This window comes from Centruroides sculpturatus, unplaced genomic scaffold (genome assembly GCF_000671375.1).
Source record: "Centruroides sculpturatus isolate CEXI.00-Female unplaced genomic scaffold, Cexi_2.0 scaffold609, whole genome shotgun sequence".
NCBI classification, from domain to species: Eukaryota; Metazoa; Arthropoda; class Arachnida; order Scorpiones; family Buthidae; genus Centruroides; species Centruroides sculpturatus.
This window is the reverse complement of record NW_019384804.1, coordinates 109,897-131,887: the sequence shown is the minus strand read 5'-3', so window position 1 is coordinate 131,887 and position 21,991 is coordinate 109,897. Positions and strand designations below refer to the sequence as shown.

The 21,991-nt window shown below is 42.6% G+C and overlaps 4 protein-coding genes and 1 pseudogene across 4 annotated transcripts; 1 reads left to right on the top strand and 4 right to left on the bottom strand.

Annotated features, from left to right (window-relative positions):
- Positions 1 to 566: 566 nt before the first annotated feature.
- LOC111629614 lies at positions 567 to 1,451 on the bottom strand. The gene has a single exon (XM_023373513.1). It carries the CDS (start codon positions 1,449 to 1,451, stop codon positions 567 to 569), a length of 885 nt encoding a protein of 294 aa, XP_023229281.1.
- A 740-nt stretch (positions 1,452 to 2,191) lies between these two features.
- Positions 2,192 to 2,935, top strand: LOC111629613. The gene has a single exon (XM_023373512.1). The coding sequence runs from the start codon at positions 2,192 to 2,194 to the stop codon at positions 2,933 to 2,935; it is 744 nt and encodes a 247-aa protein (XP_023229280.1).
- A 5,194-nt stretch (positions 2,936 to 8,129) lies between these two features.
- On the bottom strand, positions 8,130 to 9,179 carry LOC111629612 (proline-rich receptor-like protein kinase PERK8). Its single transcript, XM_023373511.1, has one exon. The coding sequence runs from the start codon at positions 9,177 to 9,179 to the stop codon at positions 8,130 to 8,132; it is 1,050 nt and encodes a 349-aa protein (XP_023229279.1).
- A 7,258-nt stretch (positions 9,180 to 16,437) lies between these two features.
- Positions 16,438 to 18,193, bottom strand: LOC111629627 (proteoglycan 4-like). Its single transcript, XM_023373520.1, has one exon. The coding sequence runs from the start codon at positions 18,047 to 18,049 to the stop codon at positions 17,162 to 17,164; it is 888 nt and encodes a 295-aa protein (XP_023229288.1). The 5' UTR covers positions 18,050 to 18,193; the 3' UTR covers positions 16,438 to 17,161.
- A 1,705-nt stretch (positions 18,194 to 19,898) lies between these two features.
- Positions 19,899 to 20,045, bottom strand: LOC111629634 (annotated as a pseudogene).
- Between the last annotated feature and the right edge of the window lie 1,946 nt (positions 20,046 to 21,991).

The window sequence follows — 21,991 nt, the reverse complement described above, 5'->3', positions numbered from 1 at the left end:
AGAACAGATTTAAAAAGCCTTTATTATAAAATCAAAAAAATTTTAAGTATTTACAGGCGTTACTAAGGCAAAAAAGTGCAATTAATGCAGACAAGATAGTTATAAAGTAGTTTTTGCGACATGGGCGTTTAGAATGCCAACCACAACCAGACATATAATAAGGTATAGTATGTTATCGCGACATGGGCATTTTGTTTGCCAACCAGAGATGTTAATACAATTAAGATATATATAGATTACAGTGTCCATGGGCTCAAATATGCCAGCCAGTATATACAGTGTTAAAAATTTGTTTACATGGGCTTTATGCCAGCTAATATATACAATGTATCGCGAGTTGACAGAAGTTATATGTTTTCCCCTGGTGGAGGTTGGGGTTGTGATGGGTGGATGCGTGGCTCGTTGTCTTGCCGTGGTTGGGCTGGGTGTCTGGAGCAATCTCCCAGATGTTGGCGGTAAATATCATTACTTTATCGGATTGAGTCACTTACCATCAGTTTTCTCATCATGACGGAGTACTGGTGGTTGATTTTCAGGCGTTGTAATACTGACTCATTGAGGGGGTCTTAGTTGCCTAATGCCCCTACGATGAAAGTACTGGCGCGGAGATGCTGGACGAGGCCGTTGTATTTCCTCTCCTTTTTGTCCCTCGCGGCGTCGAAGGCTGGGCGCCCGTTTTCAAACGGCGTTGTAACGTTGATGACTGTTGCTGTTCTGGATTCCTCGTGGATGATGGTAAGGTCTGGGCGGCAGTTTTCTGCATACCCTGGCACCCGCTGATTGACAAAGACTGTGGCTCCTCTTGGTTGAAATGCTGCCACTAGTCTATTTAGTATTGCGTTGTGTCGTTGGGTGATTAATCTAAAGTTCGGAGGGCAGTGACATAAGATGTGAAAGAGGGTCTCACGGGCAAAGCCGCAGCGTTGACAAGTTTTTGATTCGTTGCCGAATCTCTTGTACCCACGTAAAGCCACAACACTCAATCTAGCCCGGTGGATAAACCGCCAATCTGAAAAGCGTGTGTAACGGCCATTGTTGAGGAAGTGATTACTCGCCTCGTTACTGGCCATTACCTTGTAGGCCTTACCTTGATCGGGCTTTGCTAGCAGTCTTTGGAGGTGGTGGTGTTTAAGGAGGCTGACTAGCGTGCTTTGGCATTTTTTGGTACGGATAATGTTGTATTCTAGTGTGATTGTTGGTGTGCCATCCGGTCCTATGGCCCACTTGATGCCGATTTTCTTACCCAGTCTTCTGGTGGCCATCTGAAGTCGAGTCCACATAGACGTAATGTCTTTGGATGGGTTACCTAGGTCCCCCTCCATCGACCCATCTAGATAATGACATAGTTCTTCGTCACTGGGTTGTTTGGCAATTCTGGCGGCTACCACATCCCTAAGTGCTCCTAGCGCTATGTTCGTGATGTTGTCTCTGGAATTAGAGATATAAAGCATGACATACCTGGGCTATATCTGCGAGTGAACTGGCCGGCGTGACATTGGCCCCTCCCTGCTTGTAAGACAGGTAGACGATCTCCGCACTCGCACGCTGTGGTATGCCAAGCCATCTCTTCACATGGTGCTTTAGTGTCCTATCGATCTTATCTAGTACCTTCTTTGGAGCAGTCCCCATGGTTAGGCAAAAGGTCAGCCGTGGCATGATGAATGAGTTCAAGGCGTCAATATTTTGCCACGGTGCCAAATATGAGGCGTCTAGTTTGTTTATGTCACGTATTACACCTTCCATGGTGGCCGCTTCAGAATCACATTTTGCAAACCCTGTTGGAACCCCAAGGTGTTTATAGGCATCATCATTGCCTAGACATGGAAGTTCTTTGTTGTGGAGGGTTTAGCTGTTGGTCCCAGCGGTGTGCAGTTTTCCTATAACTGCCAGAGTGCCGCACTTGGCACTCTGGCCAAGTGCGGCACTCTGGCTTTACTCGTGCATCGGCCAATTTCATGGGATCCTAAAAGAAGTAAGATCCAATCGTTCCCTGCACCCTGCTCCGTTTCCTACTACTGCTCCTACCCCATCAGCTTCCTACGCTGAAGTCACAAAGTTGAACACTAAGCCTAGCTCCACAACTTTGGCAATAACTAAATCTTTAAAAAGCAAGATAAATAGTGAAGGCACAGGTGGCAGTTTTGCTGTCTTACTCTATCCTAAATCTGAAGATGATGGCCAATCCACCGACATGAAACGAATAGAAAGCGAAATAAAAAAGAGGATAAAACCACATGAACTTAAAATAAAGGTCAAATCGGTTAGACAAGTGCGAGGAGATGGCATATGCTTCCGCACTGACAGCTACAAAGAGGCTGAAACTCTGTCAGACGCAATCAATGACCACCCTGACATAGCCAAAAAAGTCCAGAGCAAAATTTCAGAAGGTAGGAGACCTCGTGTGATTCTTACCAATGTCCCCATAGCAGTAAGTGAAGAGGAGATTATCCCAATGATGTATGAACAGAATGAGATCGTACAAAACATGACCATGGATGAATTTTCTAGTTCCACTAAAATCAGCACTGTTCTCTTTCGTAATAATAACAAAGAAAACTGCAGGCATATTGTAATTTCAACAACGCCTAACCTTAGAAATCTGCTCGTCAAAACGAAACACATAGCCATCCAGTGGGCCAAGATCTATGTAAATGACTACATCCCATTGGTCCGTTGTTATCAGTGTTGTGGTTATAACCACTTATCCACAACCTGTCCAAACAAGCAAAGGTGTAGCCATTGTGGAAAGGCACACAGGTTTAGAGAATGCCGGAAACTGGACGACGATCCTTGCTGCATCAACTGCAAAACCCTAAACAAGGACCTCCCGGAATATAGTAGACATGACACCTGTCATAATGCTTTTAACCCACAGTGCCCAATCACAGAAAGAATGAAGGCTCAAACAATACGCCAAACCAATTATGGGGTATAACCAGAAAGAAAACAATTTGAGGTTAATCCAGATAAACCTTCAGAAATGTAAGGCAGCCACTACTGACTCTTTTCAACAAGCCACCAACAGGAAAACTGACATCATGGCCATCCAGGAGCCATATACCTTCCAGAATAAAATTGCAATGTTTGGTAGCTCACGGACAATTTATTATCAAGAACCCAACAATCCTCCCAAGACTGGATTTGTGATCATAAATGATAAACTTGACGTCCAACTCCTTACTCAACACAGCAACTATTACTTTACCACCGTCAGCCTTACCTTAGATAACTCTACCTACATTCTTGTGTCATTCTACTGTTCTCCCTCAGAAGACTTAGCTTATCCTCTGGATCTCTTAGCCACTTCAATTCAACAGCTTCAGGACCACCCGATTCTAATATGTGGCGACTTCAATGCCAAGTCTCATACTTGGCACAGCCCTGTGGAGGACCCGAGAGGGTATCTGGTCAAGGAGTTTATGGCGCAACACCATCTAGCCTCCCTCAACACTAGTCCTCTCCCGACTTTCTCCTCTACGAATGGAAAAAGTTGGATCGACATCTGTATGGGCTCAAGAAAACTTACCAACAAGCTCTCCAGATGTAATACCCTTAGTATCCACTCCACCAGTGATCATAGCTTCATTGAGACAATAATTGATCAGTCTACTCCAATACCGAAATTCTGCATAACACAAAGCACCAACTGGGACCTCTACTTCCAACTTGTTCAACTTAACTGGAATCCCAGTGACATCGCTCACATTACTCTACCTTCTGAAGTCGACAGTGTTGTGAACAGTTTAACTAACACCATTCACAAAGCTTACCACCAAGCTACGGTAGTTAAGACTGTCAAGCGTTCCGCCCCGTGGTGGAACATGGACCTTAACAACCAACGGAATACCCTCAGGAAAACTAAAAAGAAGTTGCGAAAGGAAACAGACCCAGGCAGAAAACAAGAGTTACGTATGAGGTACACAACCCTTCTCAGGGAGTACAAGACATCTATTAACAAGGCTAGGTCGCAGGTCTGGAGACAGTTCTGCACAACTGTGGGTAATGACAACCCTTGGTCCACTCCCTTTTATGTGGCTGCGAAGAAAGGGAAAAGGCTTGAAGTCCCTCCATCCATTCAGATCAACAACACTGACTACACCCAGTCTATCACTGAGACCTACCAGCACATAATCAATGAGCTTTTTCCTTCTGACTCTATTTCTACTGACAAGCACTACCACAAAGAGATAAGGGAGAGCCTTCTAAACAGCTATAATGAAACCAACGACATCCCGTTTACCTCCCTGGAAATTGCTAAAGAATTTCATAAATTGAAGTTGAAAAAAGCTCCAGGCCCAGATAAGATCACCGCTAAAATGGCCAAGATTGCCTTTCAAGCAATCCCCACCACCTTCTGTATTTTGTTGAACAGGTGCCTACATATTAATTACTTTCCTGCTGCCTGGAAACAGGCCACAGTCAAGTTGATCCCGAAAAACAAAGACCTTATTCCCACTACTGCCTCGGACTTTAGACCGATCTCTCTTTTGTCCGTAATTGGTAAGGTCCTAGATGCTCTTCTAATAAACAGGATCATTTATCACTATGAAAATAATGGTATAATGGACAAGAAGCAGTATGGTTTCAGGAAATGCAAAAACACCATCGCAGCCATTGACAACCTAAAGACCCGGATTACAAAGGCCCGTGAAGAAGGCAAACACAGCCTCATGGTTACAATAGACTTTAAAGGGGCATTTGATCACGCATGGTGGCCGGCCATTCTTACCAACCTCAAGAACAACAAGTGCCCTGGCAACTTATATAGGTTAACTAACAGTTATTTACAGGACCGCAGTATCCAGGTGGATACTGGTAATAACACCTACCTTCAACAGAATATTTACAGAGGCTGCCCCCAGGGATCAAAATCTGGACCATATCTCTGGAATGTTATTTATAACGACTTACTAAAACTCCAAAACAGCATCCCCAAGGAATACGAGGCTCACATACAGGGGTATGCTGATGATACGGTTCTATTGCTCAGCCATGTGAACAATGAAGTCCTCCAGGAAAGGATAAACAATACACTGAAGCTCATATCTAACTGGTGTGAAAAAACTAAGCTAATAATTAATTATAAGAAATGTGAAGTGATTGTTTTCCCGAAAGGGAACATCCTTAAGAAAGGTCCTAGCATTAAGATCAACAACATCAAGATAAAGAATCACACGGCTGTTAAATATTTGGGCATAGTTATGGACCAGAAACTGAACTGGACAGACCATGTTCACTATGTCTATGAGAAAGCAACGAAAACTGCCCAGGCCCTAAAAACTATTTGCAGGAACCGGTGGGGTTATGGCCCTTTGACAAGCAGGACTCTCTATATAGCGGCAATTGAGCCTATCATCACATACGGAGCAGAAATTTGGGGCTCAGCGGCCACCAGAGTACATATTCGTAGGAAGCTCCTGTCAATCCAAAGGCTGTTAGGTATCAATGCTGCCAAAGCATACAAGACAGCCCCCACTGAGGCCCTTCTTGTAATTAACCGGACTTTGCCCATTGACCTAAAGGTCAAAGAAATTTTCTTAAAATATAATCTCGACAAAGTGGCCAAGAAAGAGACCAGCCTTGAGCATTTTAACAACATAATAGCAAAAGAGAAGCACTGTGAGGATATCAATTCTCTTGCGGAGCTTCTCATCTCCAATGGTTTTGACAAGCATTATGACTACTACCCCATCCACCCCAGTTTTGTCCCATCTTACAGCCTCGACAACAGCTACAATGAGAACCACAACATCCATATTTATACTGACGGGTCCAAGGCTCCTGAGGGGGTGGGCTGTGCGGTCGTAATCTACAAGGACCAGCAGTGCCTATATCAGGCATGCAGGAAATTAGCTCCGCACTGTACCAACAATCAGGCGGAGTCTCTTGCCATCTACCTTGCCATAGATTGGATTCTATCTAATCAACACAACTGGAAGAATCACAGCTACGGAATATTTAGTGACAGCAGGATAGCAATCCAACAGATCATTAAACTTAACTCCACCCTCCCCATTGTTAATGACAGCATCCGCAAGCTTCAAGAACTTACGGCTCTTAACATCAGGGTGGACTTTCATTGGATCAAGGGTCATTCAGGGATCACGGGGAACGAGCGGGCTGATCTTCTTGCTCGGAAAGCACGTACTTTGGCCTCCACCACTTCTTACACTGGCATCAGCAAAAACTACGTCAGGAATGAGATACACAAGATTATCCTCAAGCTCTGGCAGTCCCGCTGGGATAATGGGGACACGGGAAGGCTCACCCATAGCTTTTTCCCATCTCCCACCGACAGTATGCACGACCCACGCTACACCACCTTCCAGCTTACTCAACTCCTTACAGGTCACGGGAATTTAAACTCCTACCTCAAGAGGTTTCTCAATAAGACTGACGGTCAGTGTAACTGCGACCTGAAGGAAGAGGAAGAGCCTGTGCACGTTATCTTCCACTGCCCTTTCCACATTACTCATCGTAAGAAACTGGCAGAGACTGTTCAGGCAAATGGGTTCAACTGGCCTTGCACTCTCAAAGACTTCACTATTGATAAGAACAATTTCAAGGCCCTGAAGAAATTTGCAGCTGATATCAAGAAGCTCTACTAGATTGTTTCTTCCCTATAGTTGGTGATGGATTTTCAACTACCTATGGAACTGTGTTTATCATCTTGCATCTTTTGGTATCAGCTTAATTGGACTTAGCTACCTTTTATAGGTACGCTTTTGTGTCTACTTGTCTCCACTTATTGTATTCTCTGTGTCTATTGTCCTTACTTTTTCAGCTGTTTTGTAACCCGCGATTACATCTGACATTGTCGGTCAACTCCTACTGTTAACCTCTTTATACTGTGTAAATAATATATGTCTCTGTCCCACGTGTATTTTTGTATACTCCAAATTACTATTGTCGCGCCTACCAATCTTGTAATTATATTTCTATGTATGTAATTCTGTAATAATCCTATTGTTATTTTGTACTGTGTTATTATTTAATAAATGCGATGCAGGCGCCCACGGGTCCCATGACCCTGGCTACTTTTTCCCTCTATCCTATCTCACTTTACTTCTCCTTACTCTTACCCCTTCTTACACTCTCAACTCTTCCTCCTTTTCTAGTCTGAACATGGGCTATACCTCTGTGTGAGGCCCTTATCTTTCTCAGCACTGTTGCTGACAAGTGCGATGTCATCAGCGTAGGCTAGTGCACTTACCGACTGTCCGTGGATGTAGTACCCTTTGTCGAGTGTTTGGATGTGTCTTAGGGCTGGCTCCATGGTGAGGATAAAGAGCAGGGGGCTGATAGGACAGCCCTGCCTTACCCCTGACAGCATGGCGATGGGTTCTGTGTGTCCCATGGAGGTGCGGACCCTAGTGGTGGCACCTTCGTATAGCCGTTGTAGAGTGGAGATTGCATCTGGGTGGAGAAAGTGTCATTTGAGAGATTCCCAAATGACACAGTGGGGAACGCTGCCAAAAGCGTTCACGATGTCCAACCAGGCAATGTGGCATTCCTTCCTGGTACACCTGGCATCCTGAATTACTGTTTTCAGGAGGAAGTTATGCTCAACACATCCCTGGTAATGGAGAAATCCCTTTTGGGATGTGGAGATGCGGTCGTTGTTGTGGCACCACTTCAGCAGTCTATCTGCTAGGCAGGTTGTATAAAGCTTACCTAGAGTGTTCGATAAGCAAATAGGTCTTCAATTGTGGAGGTCCGTGCAGTCACCTTTCTTGAAAATCAGTACCGTGGTTGACTCCCTCCAGCTCACTGGGATGTAGCCGATCCTGAGTACGGTGTTGAATATCGCCGCCAGGATGATACCGTTGGGGTTGATGCACCACCAATGATGATATCTGATCTTATCCGGGCCTGGTGCGGTGTTGTGACCTTCAGCAATACGGGTGGCTACCTCTTCCGGTGTAAAGGGGATGTTGAGCGGGTTACTCGCTGGTCTTGTGTTGCAGGAACAGGTGTGGTGTTCACTTGCGGGTTGCATTCATTGATTGATTTAAAGTGCTGTTGCACTTTGGTCATTTCGACTTGACAAAACCGTGAGCTTCCACCTATAATGTGATCAAAAGCATGTTTTCGGTTAGTTTGATAGAGGCGTTGCAGTTCACTTGCCTCTATTTGACGGGTCGATGTGTTATTGGCAGTGTTCCTGTTGGACTGCCACGGGCCTTGGATGTCGCTGATTTCGTAGGCCAATTGGATGAAGTCAGCAAGGATACCCTCCAACATGTCCTCGTCTTGTGCTGCCTCAAATTGTGATGCCCACGCCGTAACCCACTGGGGGGTCCGTCGTCTGGTGTAGGTGCGTCTGGGGCCTGTTGTGGTTGCGTAGACAGCGGGTCCTGGTGGAGTTCTCCTGTAGGTTCTCCTTGATGTTGTGTAGGCGAGGGCGCTGGAGAGGCTGGGCTTGGAGTGACGTTTCTCCGGTACGGGGAGCTGAGTGTACAAGAATTAGAAGGGGACGTGGATGTAATTGGCCTACCTGGTGGAGTTGTAGACACTGTTGGCTGCTGCATAGCATCCTGTGTTGGCATGTTCGGCAGCTGCTGTTCACCATTGGGCTGGGGTCTTGCAGAAGTCCTTTGTCTCTGCCGACGTCTCCTACCGTTGGGCGTGGGCTGTACTTGCACAGATGTTGTATCTTGGCTGGGCCCTTGGATGCCAGGCGGTGGAGTGGCTGGTGCACTAGGTGTGTGCTCAGCTTGCAGGGAGTGATTTTCCTTGATGACAATTTGGAGGGACCTTGTGGTTCTCCTTGTCTGTGTTGCTGCATGCTCGGTTGGTGGGGACGGAGGTGCCGAGTTCCAGGATTCATCGCTGCTAGGAGAGGGAGTCGGCGCTGTTTTAGGTGCTATACGAGCGTACGGCTTTCTTGGCTTCGTAGGAATGCACACCTTTTTAAGGTCTGCCGGGAGTGGGGGTGGAGGCGAGCAGGCTTCTATCCTTACACGGCAGTCGTTGGCCTTCAGCTGGTGGGCTTTGATCACTTTGAGCTTATCATGAGTATACCCGCAGGCATTGCATTCGAACTGGAGGGTTGTGCCATGGATGTGCTTTAGATGTTTAACTAAGCCGGCGTGATCTGCATAGTTGTGGGGTATCGGTAGGCACAGTTGGCACCCATGTGGTGGGTGTAGAGGGACTAGCACTGTAAGCTCAGTCATGACAGCGTAGATCAAATGTGTAGATTTAGAGAGAGAGGGATAGTGGGTGAAGCGCCCCCTGGGGTGCAGAGCAGCCAACCAAGGAGGGGCAGGGAGAGGAAGAAAGAAGGTGTCCTGAATGAAGCACCACGGGCTTCTCAAGCGAGCACCACGGGGTGTCCAGGCGGAGTATCAGAAAGGCTACCAGCCTAGGCTGGCGGCGATAGACAAAAGTGCTGCCAGTCGAGTAGCGAATACACGATGCGTTTAAACCGTGCAGGCCGCTCTTCTGGCAAAAGAGAGAAGGAGAGAGGAAAGAGAAAGTAACCAAAACAACTTACCCAGAGTCCGGGGAGCAGGTGGCTCGAAGTCCGGTCGGCGTCCTGAAGATTAGCAGCTGAAGATCATCAAGCTGATAAGAACAGATACTAATGATGTTTTAAAGTTTAAAAAATTTTTGTATTTTAGGTTGCGTCTCCAGCACAAAACCTATCTGCTCAACCCTTTTTTACATCTGTTCATCTAAAGATTTCAGTCAATAACTTATAAGGTAAGTACTATTAGTAATATTAATATTAAAACTAAATTACAATAAACCCCAAAATAAATAAAACATTTTAATTTAATACACATCTAATTTATGGCAAAAAACACCACAATTAAATGAAGACGCAACACAAAAAACACAAAAAACCATAATCTAAAAAATCACCAAAGATTTAAACCCCAATACAACATCACAAGAACCTTAAATAATTTTTACCACCCATTTAAATCTGCCATTTAAAATTTGGCATTGGGTGTAAACCTATTAATAATAAGTAAACATTTATAACTAAAAACATAAATAAAACCACCCATGTTTTAAAAACTTCCCTTAATATGGGCCATGGGTCTAAACAATATAACCTTAACCTAAACATTTAAATACTAAAAACACCCCATTTAACTGCCCTTTGTCATTGGGCCTAAGGGTGTTTATACAAACAATAAACTAAATCTAAACTTAAAAATAAAAGACACCCCATCAAAATACTGCCCTTTGTAATTGGGCTAAGGGTGCATACTAAAAACTAAATTAAACACTAAATTTAATTTAAATACCCAAAAAGCAACCCTATATTAGGGCTAATGGGTATAACCATTACATCAAACAATAAATCAAACAAACAATAAATTCACACTAATATAACAACACTCCTAACCGGAGCTATTGTGTGTTTACAAAAAATATAACCTTCACTACAAAACATAAACAATAAGATAACATCCAATTTACAAATAATCATAAAAATCTAATTTAAATTCCCACCAAACTTTAAAACTTAAACATTTAAATATCAATCCCAATACATAAGTAGAGTTATAATTTACTCATATTAAACTTAAAATAAATCACAATTTATAAACATCATATCAAATATCACTTCTCGACACTTAAGTACTCCATTCATCATTAAATAAATAATTCCTGTCTTCATATTTCCAGATAATACCCTCAGTTTCCTCTATAATATTTCAATTTTTCATTATCACTCAAATTTTCCATATCACTTTGTAACTTATATCTGGCATCATCTTTACTCTTTATTACAATATAAGTAGCTCTTATTTGTCTCCTTTCATAAGTTTGTATACACCTTCCTTTCCAAATCCATCTTTTACTCAATGCTAACATCCAATTCAGCATATATACACTCTTTCCCTGAACTTTATAATCAGTGTGGTATTTTATTTGTTTCCATTCAATTTTTGTCTTCCAAATTCTTGCCAACCATCCCCACACAGCCTTCGCTCTAGGACATTCATGAAACACATGCTTGATACTTTTCACTCTTCCACAATAAACACATTTATCATCCCTTCTTCCATGATATAAGTTCATATACTGTTTTGTCATAACAATATTTTGTATGATCCTCCAGGTGGTCTCTCTCCACTCAGGTGGTAACATATTTACATTTGCCCAGGTTTTTCCCCAATCTCTTGTACTTGTTTCCATACCAACACTAAAGTATTGTTTATGTATATACCTATAAATTTTTTCTGGTCTCGAGAAATATTATTACTATTTTGATTCATTATTTCAGTCACCTGCTTCTGCCATCTCTTATATTTTCTCTTATTGTTAACCACAAAAGGAAAATTTTCAGTCATTTGTGTAACCCTATTGGCAACAGGCCCCAATACATATCTAAATACATAATATAGAGGATGATTTTTCCTCTTTAAGACATTAAATACTACAGACAATTGAACCGATTGGTCAAGAGATTTAACATCCCATATCTGCCATCCACCATTCTCAATATCATTTTTCATCATTACACGACTAAGTGGCTCAAAGGCCTTATCCCACAAATATCTAAAAATGGGTTTCTCTATCATTCTAATATCCTCCTTATTCAAATTTGTATTATAAAGAATAAACATAGACTGTTTGGGAAGGCTTTTCTAAAAATATCTGTTAGGTTGTAATCCTCTGTTATCTTTTGTAGGATTTGTCGTGAACTATCGGGGTGTAGAGGCTTGTTTTTGTCTATCTCTTGTAATATACAATTAAAATCTCCTGCTACAATTAAATCTCGGCCCCCTCGTAAGAAGTTTGGCAATTTATTAAAAAACTCTTTCCTTTGTGCTGCATTTGTCGGTGCATAAATGTTTATTATTTTTATCGGTCTATTACCAACTTGTACGTCAACTGCCAGGACCCTTCCCTGACTGTCAGTTTGGAAGTCTTGTATTTTAATGTTTTTATGTATCAGAGTTATAACACCTGTGCTTCTTCTAGTTGCAAAAGATGCATATATATTATAACTATTAAGCACTTTTCTCAACGCTCTTAGGTCTTCGAAGTTATATATATTTGTATCTTGTAACATTACTATGTCTACTTTTCCTATATATGTTAAATTTAATAAACTATACTGCTTTCTTTTATCCCTGAAGCCTGTAATGTTATAACTTCTCATATTTATGATTCTGTTTCTATCCATTTTCTGTGCTAGAGTGTGTTGTCTTCGAGAGTCTATATAGATCTGAAACCGACATTGTTCTTCTTACCCCTTTTTCTTCAGCTATTTTCCATAATAATCTGTTTAACTCTGTGGTTTTTTGATTTTCAGATAAGTCTGTTCTTTGCTCGATTTCATTCCATATGGAAGATTTTTTGGCAATTTTTTCTTTTGCTTGGCGTTCTCTACTTACTTTCCTTTTCCCTTTTCTTTCTGGGGTGTTTTCTTGACTGTTTGTGTTTACACTTATCTTAGGTTTTACTACCTCTTTTTCTCTTATTCTACCTCTTCTTTTTTCTCTACTGGTTCTATTGTATTACTCCCTTGGTTTATTTTTAAGCTATCATTTGTTTCTGTTTCTTTATTTGGTATTTTTTCTTTCTGTTCCTGTGTTTTATTTACTACTGTTTTTGGTATTTCATTTTTGTTTTTAACTAATTTGTCTATATTTCTTTCTCTCTTTCTTTCTAAGCTTTGTTTTCTTGGCCCTCTTCTTAATATTTCAGAGTATGATATCTTGGGACATTTGTCCCCTTTTTCATGAATAATTCCACAATTGTAACATGCGGGACAATCTTTGATTAAATGCAGTTTGCTTTTGCATCTAAAGCATAACTTAATAGGACATTCACGTATTTCATGTTCTAAATCGCCGCATCTTAGGCATTCTTTCCTCACTCCTGGATAATAAATCTGCAGCCTCCTACCATATGCATCTATGAAACTTGGAATTCTCTTTCGTGTTACTATTGGAATGCGATATATGCCGTTCCTAACTTTTGTGTTTGGATGGTAGTTTGGATATACGTTTAACACTTTTCCAAATTTATTAAAAATTTGTTTTAACATTTCTTCATCTATCTCTCCTGGGACATGTCTAACTGTAATAGCTACTAATTCTGATTCTAAACTTTCTAAATTGTATACACAGTCTCCTACCTGTAATTGTTGCCCTACCAATGCTTCTTTTTGTTTAACTGTTTTTAATGCTATTTCTACTATTTTCTTGGGTTGATAACTTACTTGATATACGCTTCCTTCTTCGTTTAATTTGTCTTCGATTGCTTTTATTAAGTTAACAGTGTCCAGTCTTTCTTCATAGGTGAATCTTACCGATCTTATGGAAGTGTATTTCTTAAGTTTGTCCGAAATTTCTTCAGTTAAACTTTGTTCTTCGTCTTCTTTTTCTGTCGTTTCCTCCTGTATTTCTGCATTTAATTCTTCCTCGTTCTGTAAATGATCTTCTATTTCATTTCCAATGAGATGCTTTTCTGCATCCTTCAACTCGATGTGCCCAGTAGCCCGCGAACTAGTCGTTGGCTCCTGTTCTGTAGTTGCATCCATTGTTGGAACACCGTTGCTAATGGCAGCCGATGACATAATGGAAGCAGGAAAGTTGACCTTCGTTTTCGCGCTAGCGGGAAATGTTGGTTTAGTAACCACGGCAACGCGTCCGTTGCCTAGGGAACCGGCACCAAAAATTCCGTTGAGGTTAATGGCGGTAGATTGTCCAAAATTTAAATTCGCTGTAACTTTTTTCCGGTTGGAGATTTTTTGATGAATTTTTTATATTATTTTACTGAACTCGTTCTTTTTCAGATGAATTAAAAGATTTTCTGAGATATTACGTGACAGGCCCGATGCTTCCACTCAAAGCCCGCCTTGCCTCAAACTTTAGAGTCCGAATATCTCTTGTCTAAATTGGCCTATTGTCCCCAAAAAAGTCATTTCTTACTCACGTTATGTCCCTTTGTCACTTTGTTGTTCCAAATCTTGTGGATGAACCACCGATTTCCGGCTGGCCGGTCTTCGGTCGCCGGTATCTTCTAGCGACCGTAACTAAAAAAGTTACGGTCCCTCACTCAAAAATATGACACCACTGTAATCCTTAGACTGTCACAATTCCAAAGATATATAACACTTTAACCAAAGATCACTATATCTGCAGTAAAATGCACTGATACACGGAGCTCACCACCGCGCGTCCGTTCCCATCAAGATAAGAACAGATTTAAACGATTTTATTAAATTCCTTAAAATATATACAAAGTGTGGGGTGTGATAAAAGGAAAAGATAAGTACAAAGGTGTAAGCCGCGACATGGGCTCATAGCCAGCTTGTTGGTGATGACAAAAAAGGTAAAGTAATCCGACGACATGGGCGCATAGCCTGCCAAAGAAGTTATGTACAACGGTGTGTTAGATATATACATAGGAAGTACGGTGGCATGTAGCCAGAGATTAGTTGGAGTCTGGTCGCTGAGTGTTCAGAGGTGATGTAGACCTCTGTGACTGCTGTTGAACGTTGATCCTAGTTGGCGGTTGGCTGTGTTGGTATGATGAGTGTCCATGGGCCAAGTGATGTATGTAGATTTCGCGACTCCAGCGAATACTATCACTGACCATTAACTTGATCATAGTCTTAGAGTACTTACGGCCAATCCCTAGGCGCTGCAGGACTGCGATGTTACTGGGGTCGTAAGCACCCAGTGAGCCGATGACAAAGGCGTCGCAGAAGGTGTCGTAGCCTTTGGAGCGGAAATGTTGGGTGAGGGATGAGTATTTTTCTACCTTCTTGGTCCTGGCGTTTGTGAACGCGTCATGACCGTTTTCGAACGGGATGACAACATCCACTATGGTGGCAGTCTTTGTTGCTTCACTTATGGCCACAAGGTCCGGTCTGCAGTTGCCCTCGTATCCCTGGACGCATTGATTGCACCGGATGGTTAAGTCCTCATCGTTAATTGCTCGGCGAAGTCGATTCAGAATGGCGTTGTGGCGTTCAGTGGCGATGTGCAGATTCCTGCCGCAGTGGTTTAACACATGGGCCAAGTCTCTTTCTCGAAACCACAGCGGCGGCATCTGGTGGAGAACTGTCCGAAGCGACAGAAACCACGCAAAGGGACCACACTAAGACGGGCCCTATGTATGAACCTCCAGTCGGCGAAGGAGGTGTAGCGGCCATCTTTAAGGTAGTGATTGCTGGCCGGATGCAGGGCGGTGAGTTTAATCGCCTTGCCCTGGTCCGGTTTCTGCAGAAGGCGGTTCAGGAGTGCATTCTTGGTCATTGACGTAAGGAGTTTGGTTGTGACATGTCTCGGAACTGGGTTGCCGGTAGTGGTGATGGTGATGGAGTCATCGATGACGGCCCAGGCAATGTCAATGGATCTCCGGAGCCTGCGGGTAGCCATACGAAGACGTGTCCATGTGGATGTGTAGTCGGCTGGGTCGACTCCAAATTTGCCTTCTGTGGATCCGTTGAGGTAGGTGCAGAGGTCCTGCAGTGTGGGGTCCCGACGAATACGTTTGCGGGTGACACTGCGAAGAGAGTTTAATGCTATGGCACTTACCCGTTCGTCCCTTGATGTAAATAGATGTGCGTCGTGTGTTATCTGGCAGATGTCAGCCAGAGTGCCACAGGGGGTAATGTTGGTCCCCCCGTGGTCGTGAGGAAGATGCACCACTTCGGGGCTGGCCTGTTGGGGCAAGTATAGCCACTTCTTCGTGCATTTTTTGATGAAGCGGTCAAGAGTGCGAAGGCGTCCCTTGGAGTTGGAGCCTAGCAGTAGATGGTATGTGAGCTTGGGCAGAAGCATCGTGTTAATCGCGTCGATCTTCTGCCACGGAGCGAGCTTAGATTCATCGATCTTCTGGACGCTCTTCTCCAGGTTAGAAACCACGCTGTTATCGGGGTGGCGGGTGGAGAACCCCGTGGAGATGCCCAGATAGGAGTAGGAGTCCGTTGCGTGCAGTAGCGGGATGTCGGCATTCTGGACTTTGAACGTGTTGTCGCCGGTGTTGTGCTGCTTCCCTAAAATGGATAGAGTTGCACACTTACCTGGGTTGAACTCCAGGCCTGCCCAATCTGCCCAGCGAGAGATGCAGTTCAGTTGACGTTGCAGTCCCTCAGGTGTAGAGCTGACGAGTACGAGGTCATCGGCATAGGCTAATATGTCGATGTGCTCTCCCTCAAGTGTGTAGCCGAGCTGGAGGGCATGGACGCTCTTGACTGCTGTTTCCACCACGATGTTAAAGAGCAGAGGGCTTAGGGGGCACCCCTGCTTGACTCCGGAGTAGATGGGAATCTCTTCGGTGTATCCATCGTTGGCGCGAATCCTCGTGGTGCAGTTCTGAAGAAGATTGTTCACAATGTCCACACTGTCTTCATGTAGATTACACCACTGGAGGCATTGGATGATTGTGCCTTGGGGCACAGACCTGAAGGCGTTGCGGATGTCCAACCACGCGATGTGACACGACTTACGCTTCCTCCTGGCGTCTTGTATGGTGGTTTGTAAAAGGAAGTTGTGGTCGAGGCAGCCCTCGTGCTGAAGAAACCCCTTTTGGGCACAAGAGAGAATGTCATGGTTCTTGCACCAGTTCAGCAGCCTGTTGGCGAGGCAGGCAGCAAAGACCTTTCCGAGGGTGTTGGAAAGGGCAATGGGGTGCCAGTTGCCGATGTTGTTGACATTGCCCTTTTTGTGCATCAAGATGGTGTTAGAGCACTGCCAGCATGGTGGAATGTAGGAGGTGCATAGCACGGCGTTGAACACACTGGAGAGTTTGATCCCTTGCGGATCGACCCGGGCCCAGTGGTGATAGTGGAAGCCATCAGGGCCTGGGGCCGTGTTGTGGCAACGCCTTAGGCGGAAACTTACCTCTGCAGGAGTGAAAGGTTCGGCTAATGGATTATTAAGATCAGGAATGGGGTCAGGTGGTGCAACTGGAGGGGCTGATGGGTGGTGTTGCTGGTTGTAGGCATATATTTGCTTGAAGTGAGTCTGCAGGTCCTGACGGTCAATGTTGCAGTAATTGGGTCGTCCTTCCATGATGAAGCTGACGGCCTTCTTTTTGTTGACCTTGTAAAGTCTTTGAATCCGTCTTGCGTCTGCAGCGATGGGGTGTTGTGGTGTGGATGGCACGTTGGGCTGGATAGCAGTGTCGGCTACAGCGCAGATGTCTTGGGCTAAAGCAACAAGATCATTTACCATTACCTCAAGCATATCTCCATCGATGGCCATGTCGAACCGATGCTTCCAGTTTGCGACCCAGCTGGGAATGGAAGAGGTTCCGGCGGAGGAAGGTGGTGAGGTGGTTTTGCTGACGGGATTCTGCGAGGTGCTGCATGGCTGCCGGGGTCCTGGTGGGTGGTGGAGACAGACACGGGCCCTGGGTCAGGCTGGCGTGAAGTGTTGGCAGGACTGGGGGTGCGGCTGCTGACTTGGCGAGGCACCTGTCGGCGTCTCCTGGGCCTTGTTGCAGTGGGGTGAGGCGAAGATGGACTGGTAGAAGGAGAGGCCAGGGGGGTCCTATCGAGGTGGCGGTTGCAGGCCTCGGTAGAAGTGCGAGTACACGGCGGGCTACGAGCGTTGTCCTGGGTAGAGTCCTGTTGTGCCTTGGGCTGAGATGGGGGTGGTTCGGCGGTGGTTCGGCGGTGGTTGACTGACGACCTGGCTGTAGGACAGGTTTCCCGCCCTCCAAGTACTGGGGGAGGTAGGTGCCGTGACTGGTGAGGTCTGCTGCGGGACAGGAGACATCTGGGTGTTGTCGATGATACTCTGGACGGGCCGTGTGATTCTTCTACGTCGTGAGGTGTTGGCACTGGAGGACGGAGAGGACATGGCAACAGAGTGTGAAGACTGGTCGCTAGCCGAGGAAGGAGAGATGTTGTTTTGCTGAGGTTGCGCCTTGTTGTAGGTCCTTCGGGGCCTAAGAGGTATATTCCTTCTACGGCGATCGGCGGGAGGTGGATGCGGAGGGGAGCCGGCTTCAATGCTAGCCCGACAGGCTTCAACACGGCGTTGATAGGCCTTAAGAGCCTTGAGCTTCTCAGAGATGAGGCCGCATGCGCGGCACTCGAAGTGCAAGGAGGTGCCATGCTCCCTCTTCAGATGTCGGACGAGGCCTGCATGATCAATGTAGTCCCTTGGTATGGGCAAACAGAGCTCGCAACCATGAGGAGGTTGCAGCGGGACTAGGACTGTGATCGTTGGCATGGTGACCAAATGTGCAGTAATGAAAGATAAGAAGAGAAGTCCAGAAGTGCCCCCTGGGGTGCTGGGCAGCCAATCAAGGAGGGGCAGGGAGAGGAAGAAAGAAGGTGTCCTGAGCGAAGCACCACGGGTCACTCGAGCGAGCACCACGGGGTGTCCAGACGGAACACCAAGAAGGCAACCAGGCTGGGCTGGCGGCGATAGGCGAAAGTGTTGCCGGTTGAGCAGCGAATACACGGTGCGTTTAAACCATGCAGGCCGCTCTTCCGGCGGAAGAGAGAAGAGTAAAGGAAAGAGAACCAAAATCAAAGAGTATACTTACCCAGAGGACTGGGGAGTAGGATCGGGCTCGAAATCCAGGTCTGGAGCTATTTTAGCGAAGATTCATCAAGCTGATAAGAACAGATACTAATAAATCAAAGTTTGTAGTTAAAAAAGCGGGCACCTAACACAGTTGGATTTCCTTCTGAGGAGCGATTAGCTTTAGAATATCATGAAGAAAAGGTAAGTCTTTATCCCCCCTCGCGTTTGGTCGAAATCGCCATCATGCTTATTTATTTCCATAATTTTACATAGTAAATTTTTCTACAACTTTGAAAAAGTATCATACAACACAAAAAAGAACAATATGTTAGTTACAGCAAACAAACCCGACAAAAATAAAGTATTAAATTTAACATCAATTATTTAAACATTTCATGAATTAAAATAAATAAATTTTCTTTTACAGAAACATCACTTCCCGACATAAAAGTATTTTTTTACAGAATCGCTTCCCGACAGTCTTTAGAATAGTATTACAAAAAATAAATATAATTTTTATAGTATTTCAATTTACACATTGATTAGCCAAAAGGCAACATTCAATTAAATAATTAAAAGGTATCAACAAGAATAAACAACTTAATAAATAAACATAGCCAAAAGGCAACCAGAAAACAGAATATGAACAAGGCCAAAAAGGCAACAATTATAAATATAATTAGAACTATAAAAAGCCAAAGGGCAACAAAAAGCCAAAAGGCAAAAAATCAAATTAACATATAATTAAACAAAATAACTTATTTACAATAAAAACATTTAATTTTCACAAAACTCAATTTTGCCATTATTATCCTTCCATATTACATTAATTCCTTCATAGTACTTTTTAAATTCTTGTTCACTCATACTATTTTTATCACTTTTAATTTTAAACTTGGCCTCTTCTTTAATTTTTCTTACTATTAAAGTCGCATTCCACCTTCTTCTTTCGAAAAGCAATACACACCGGGCATTCCATATCATTCTCTTTGTAAGGGCTATCATCCAGACTAGCATGTACCTATTTCGATTTCTTAACTGAAACTCCAAAAAATATTTTACATTAATCCACGTTATGTTAAACTTCCAGAGCTTATTGAACCAGGACCATACCTGTTTTGACACCGGACACTCTATAAAGATGTGCTCAATTGTTTCTCTCAGGCCGCATTTGGAGCACTGGGAATCACGGACACGGTGGTACGTATACAGATAATCTTTACACATTACAATATTATTTAAAATTCTCCAGGTGAGTTCACACCACTCAGGAGGTAAATCGATTACATATTTCCATGTCCGATTCCAATCGTATGGGGAATTAATCATATTAATATTTATCTGTTGTTTATGAATTTCGTTATAAACAAAAATCGGTCTTATTTTATTACTACTATGTATTAAATTCTCATTTTTATCACAAAAGTCTCTAAAAATTCCCCTCCATTNCGGGGAGGGAGCAAGCCCCCTTTCCCGCCCCGTTCCAAAAATCAGGTTAATATCGAAGGTCTCCGATGGAGACCGTATCAGATATCAAGCTGATAAGAACAGATACTATGAATCAAAGTTTGTAGATAATAGGGCTAATATCCTAATCAAATACAGTTGGTTTTCATTCAAAGAAGCGATTACTTTATAATAACATGAAGAAAAGGTAAGTCTTTTATCCCCCCTCGCGTTTGGTCGAAATCGCCATCGTGCTTGTTTATTTTCGTAATGAAATTCTACAACTTCGATAAAGCATCATACAACAACAAAAAAGAACAATCTGTTAATTACATCAAACGTACCCGACAAAAAAAATAAATTAATAAATTTAACATCAAAACATTTCATCAAAAATGAACACAAAATAAATACAAAATCGCTTCCCGACAATTAAAATAGTGTTACAGAAAAACACATTAGCCAATAGGCAACATTCAATACAAATAATTTAAAAATATCAACAAGAACAAACAATTCAATATATAAACATAGCCAACAGGCAACAGAGAACAGAACATGAACAAGGCCAAACAGGCAACAATTATAAATATAATTAGAACCATAAAAAGCCAAAGGGCAACAAAAAGCCAAAAAGGCAAAAAATTAAATTAACATATAAATAAATAATATAACTTATTTACAATAAAAATTCATTTAATCATCACAAAACTCAATTTTGCCATTATTGTCCTTCCATATCACATCAGTCCCTTCGTAATGCTTGTTAAATTCTTGTTCACTCATCGTATTTTTGTCACTTTTAATTTTAAACATGGCTTCTTCTTTAATTTTCGTTACTATTAAAGTCACATTCCATTTCTTTCTCTCAAAAAACAATACACATCGGGCCTTCCATATCAATCTTTTTGTAAGGGCAATCATCCAAACCAGCATGTATCTGTTTCGATTTCTTAACTGGAACTCCAAAAAATACTTTATATTAGTCCACGTTATATTAAACTTCCAGAGTTTATTAAACCAAAACCATACCTTTTTTGACACCGGACACTCAATAAAAATATGCTCAATTGTTTCTCTCAGGCCGCATCTGGAGCACCGGAAATCACGGACGCGGTGGTACGTGTACAAATAATCTTTACACATTACAATATTATTTAAAATTCTCCAGGTGAGTTCACACCACTCGGGAGGTAAGTCTATTACATATTTCCATGTTTGATTCCAATCATATGGGGAATTAATCATATTAAGATTTATCTGTTGTTTATGGATTTCGTTATAAACAAAAATCGGTCTTATTTTATTACTACTATGTATTAAATTCTCATTTTTATCACAAAAGTCTCTAAAAATTCCCCTCCATTTTTTAAATTTTTTCTTATTACTCATTAGGAATGGAAATTGTCTAACCTCCCGAGTGACTTTTCTTGATATCGGTCCCATAACATATTGCAAAACATAATAAAATGGGTGATTCTTATACTTTAGAGTGTTAATCATATGACCAATCTGTAGTGAACACTCAAGGTCCTTCAAATCCCACACTCTCCATCCCCCCCAGTTTCTATTATTTCTCATCATTTTTCGGCTCAGAGGCTCAAAACTATTCATCCAAATATAATTATATAATAATTTCTCTAATTGTTTTATGTCACTTTTATCTAAATCTGTTATATAAAGAGTGTACATTATACTAGCTATAGCTATTTTATTTACTATCATGACGCGCTCTGGGAGATACAACCAAATCTCTTTCCATTTTTCTAAAATATTCTTAATCTTCTCTTTCATATCATTTACATTATATTTTTTACTATCTTTTCCTATCCATACTCCAAGCACTTTTAATCTATCAACTTTTTCTATCGGAAGTTCACTGTTTATATTTCCTACTAAATCTATTATTTTACTTTTAGTTCTATTTATCTGCATGCCTGTTAATCTACTAAATTCATTTATCTTATCATAGATTCTTCTTAAACTTATATGATCCGTAACTATAAAATTTACATCATCTGCATGCGCTATCATTTTTAATTTCATTTCCATTCCTGGAATATAAACAGATTCTATCA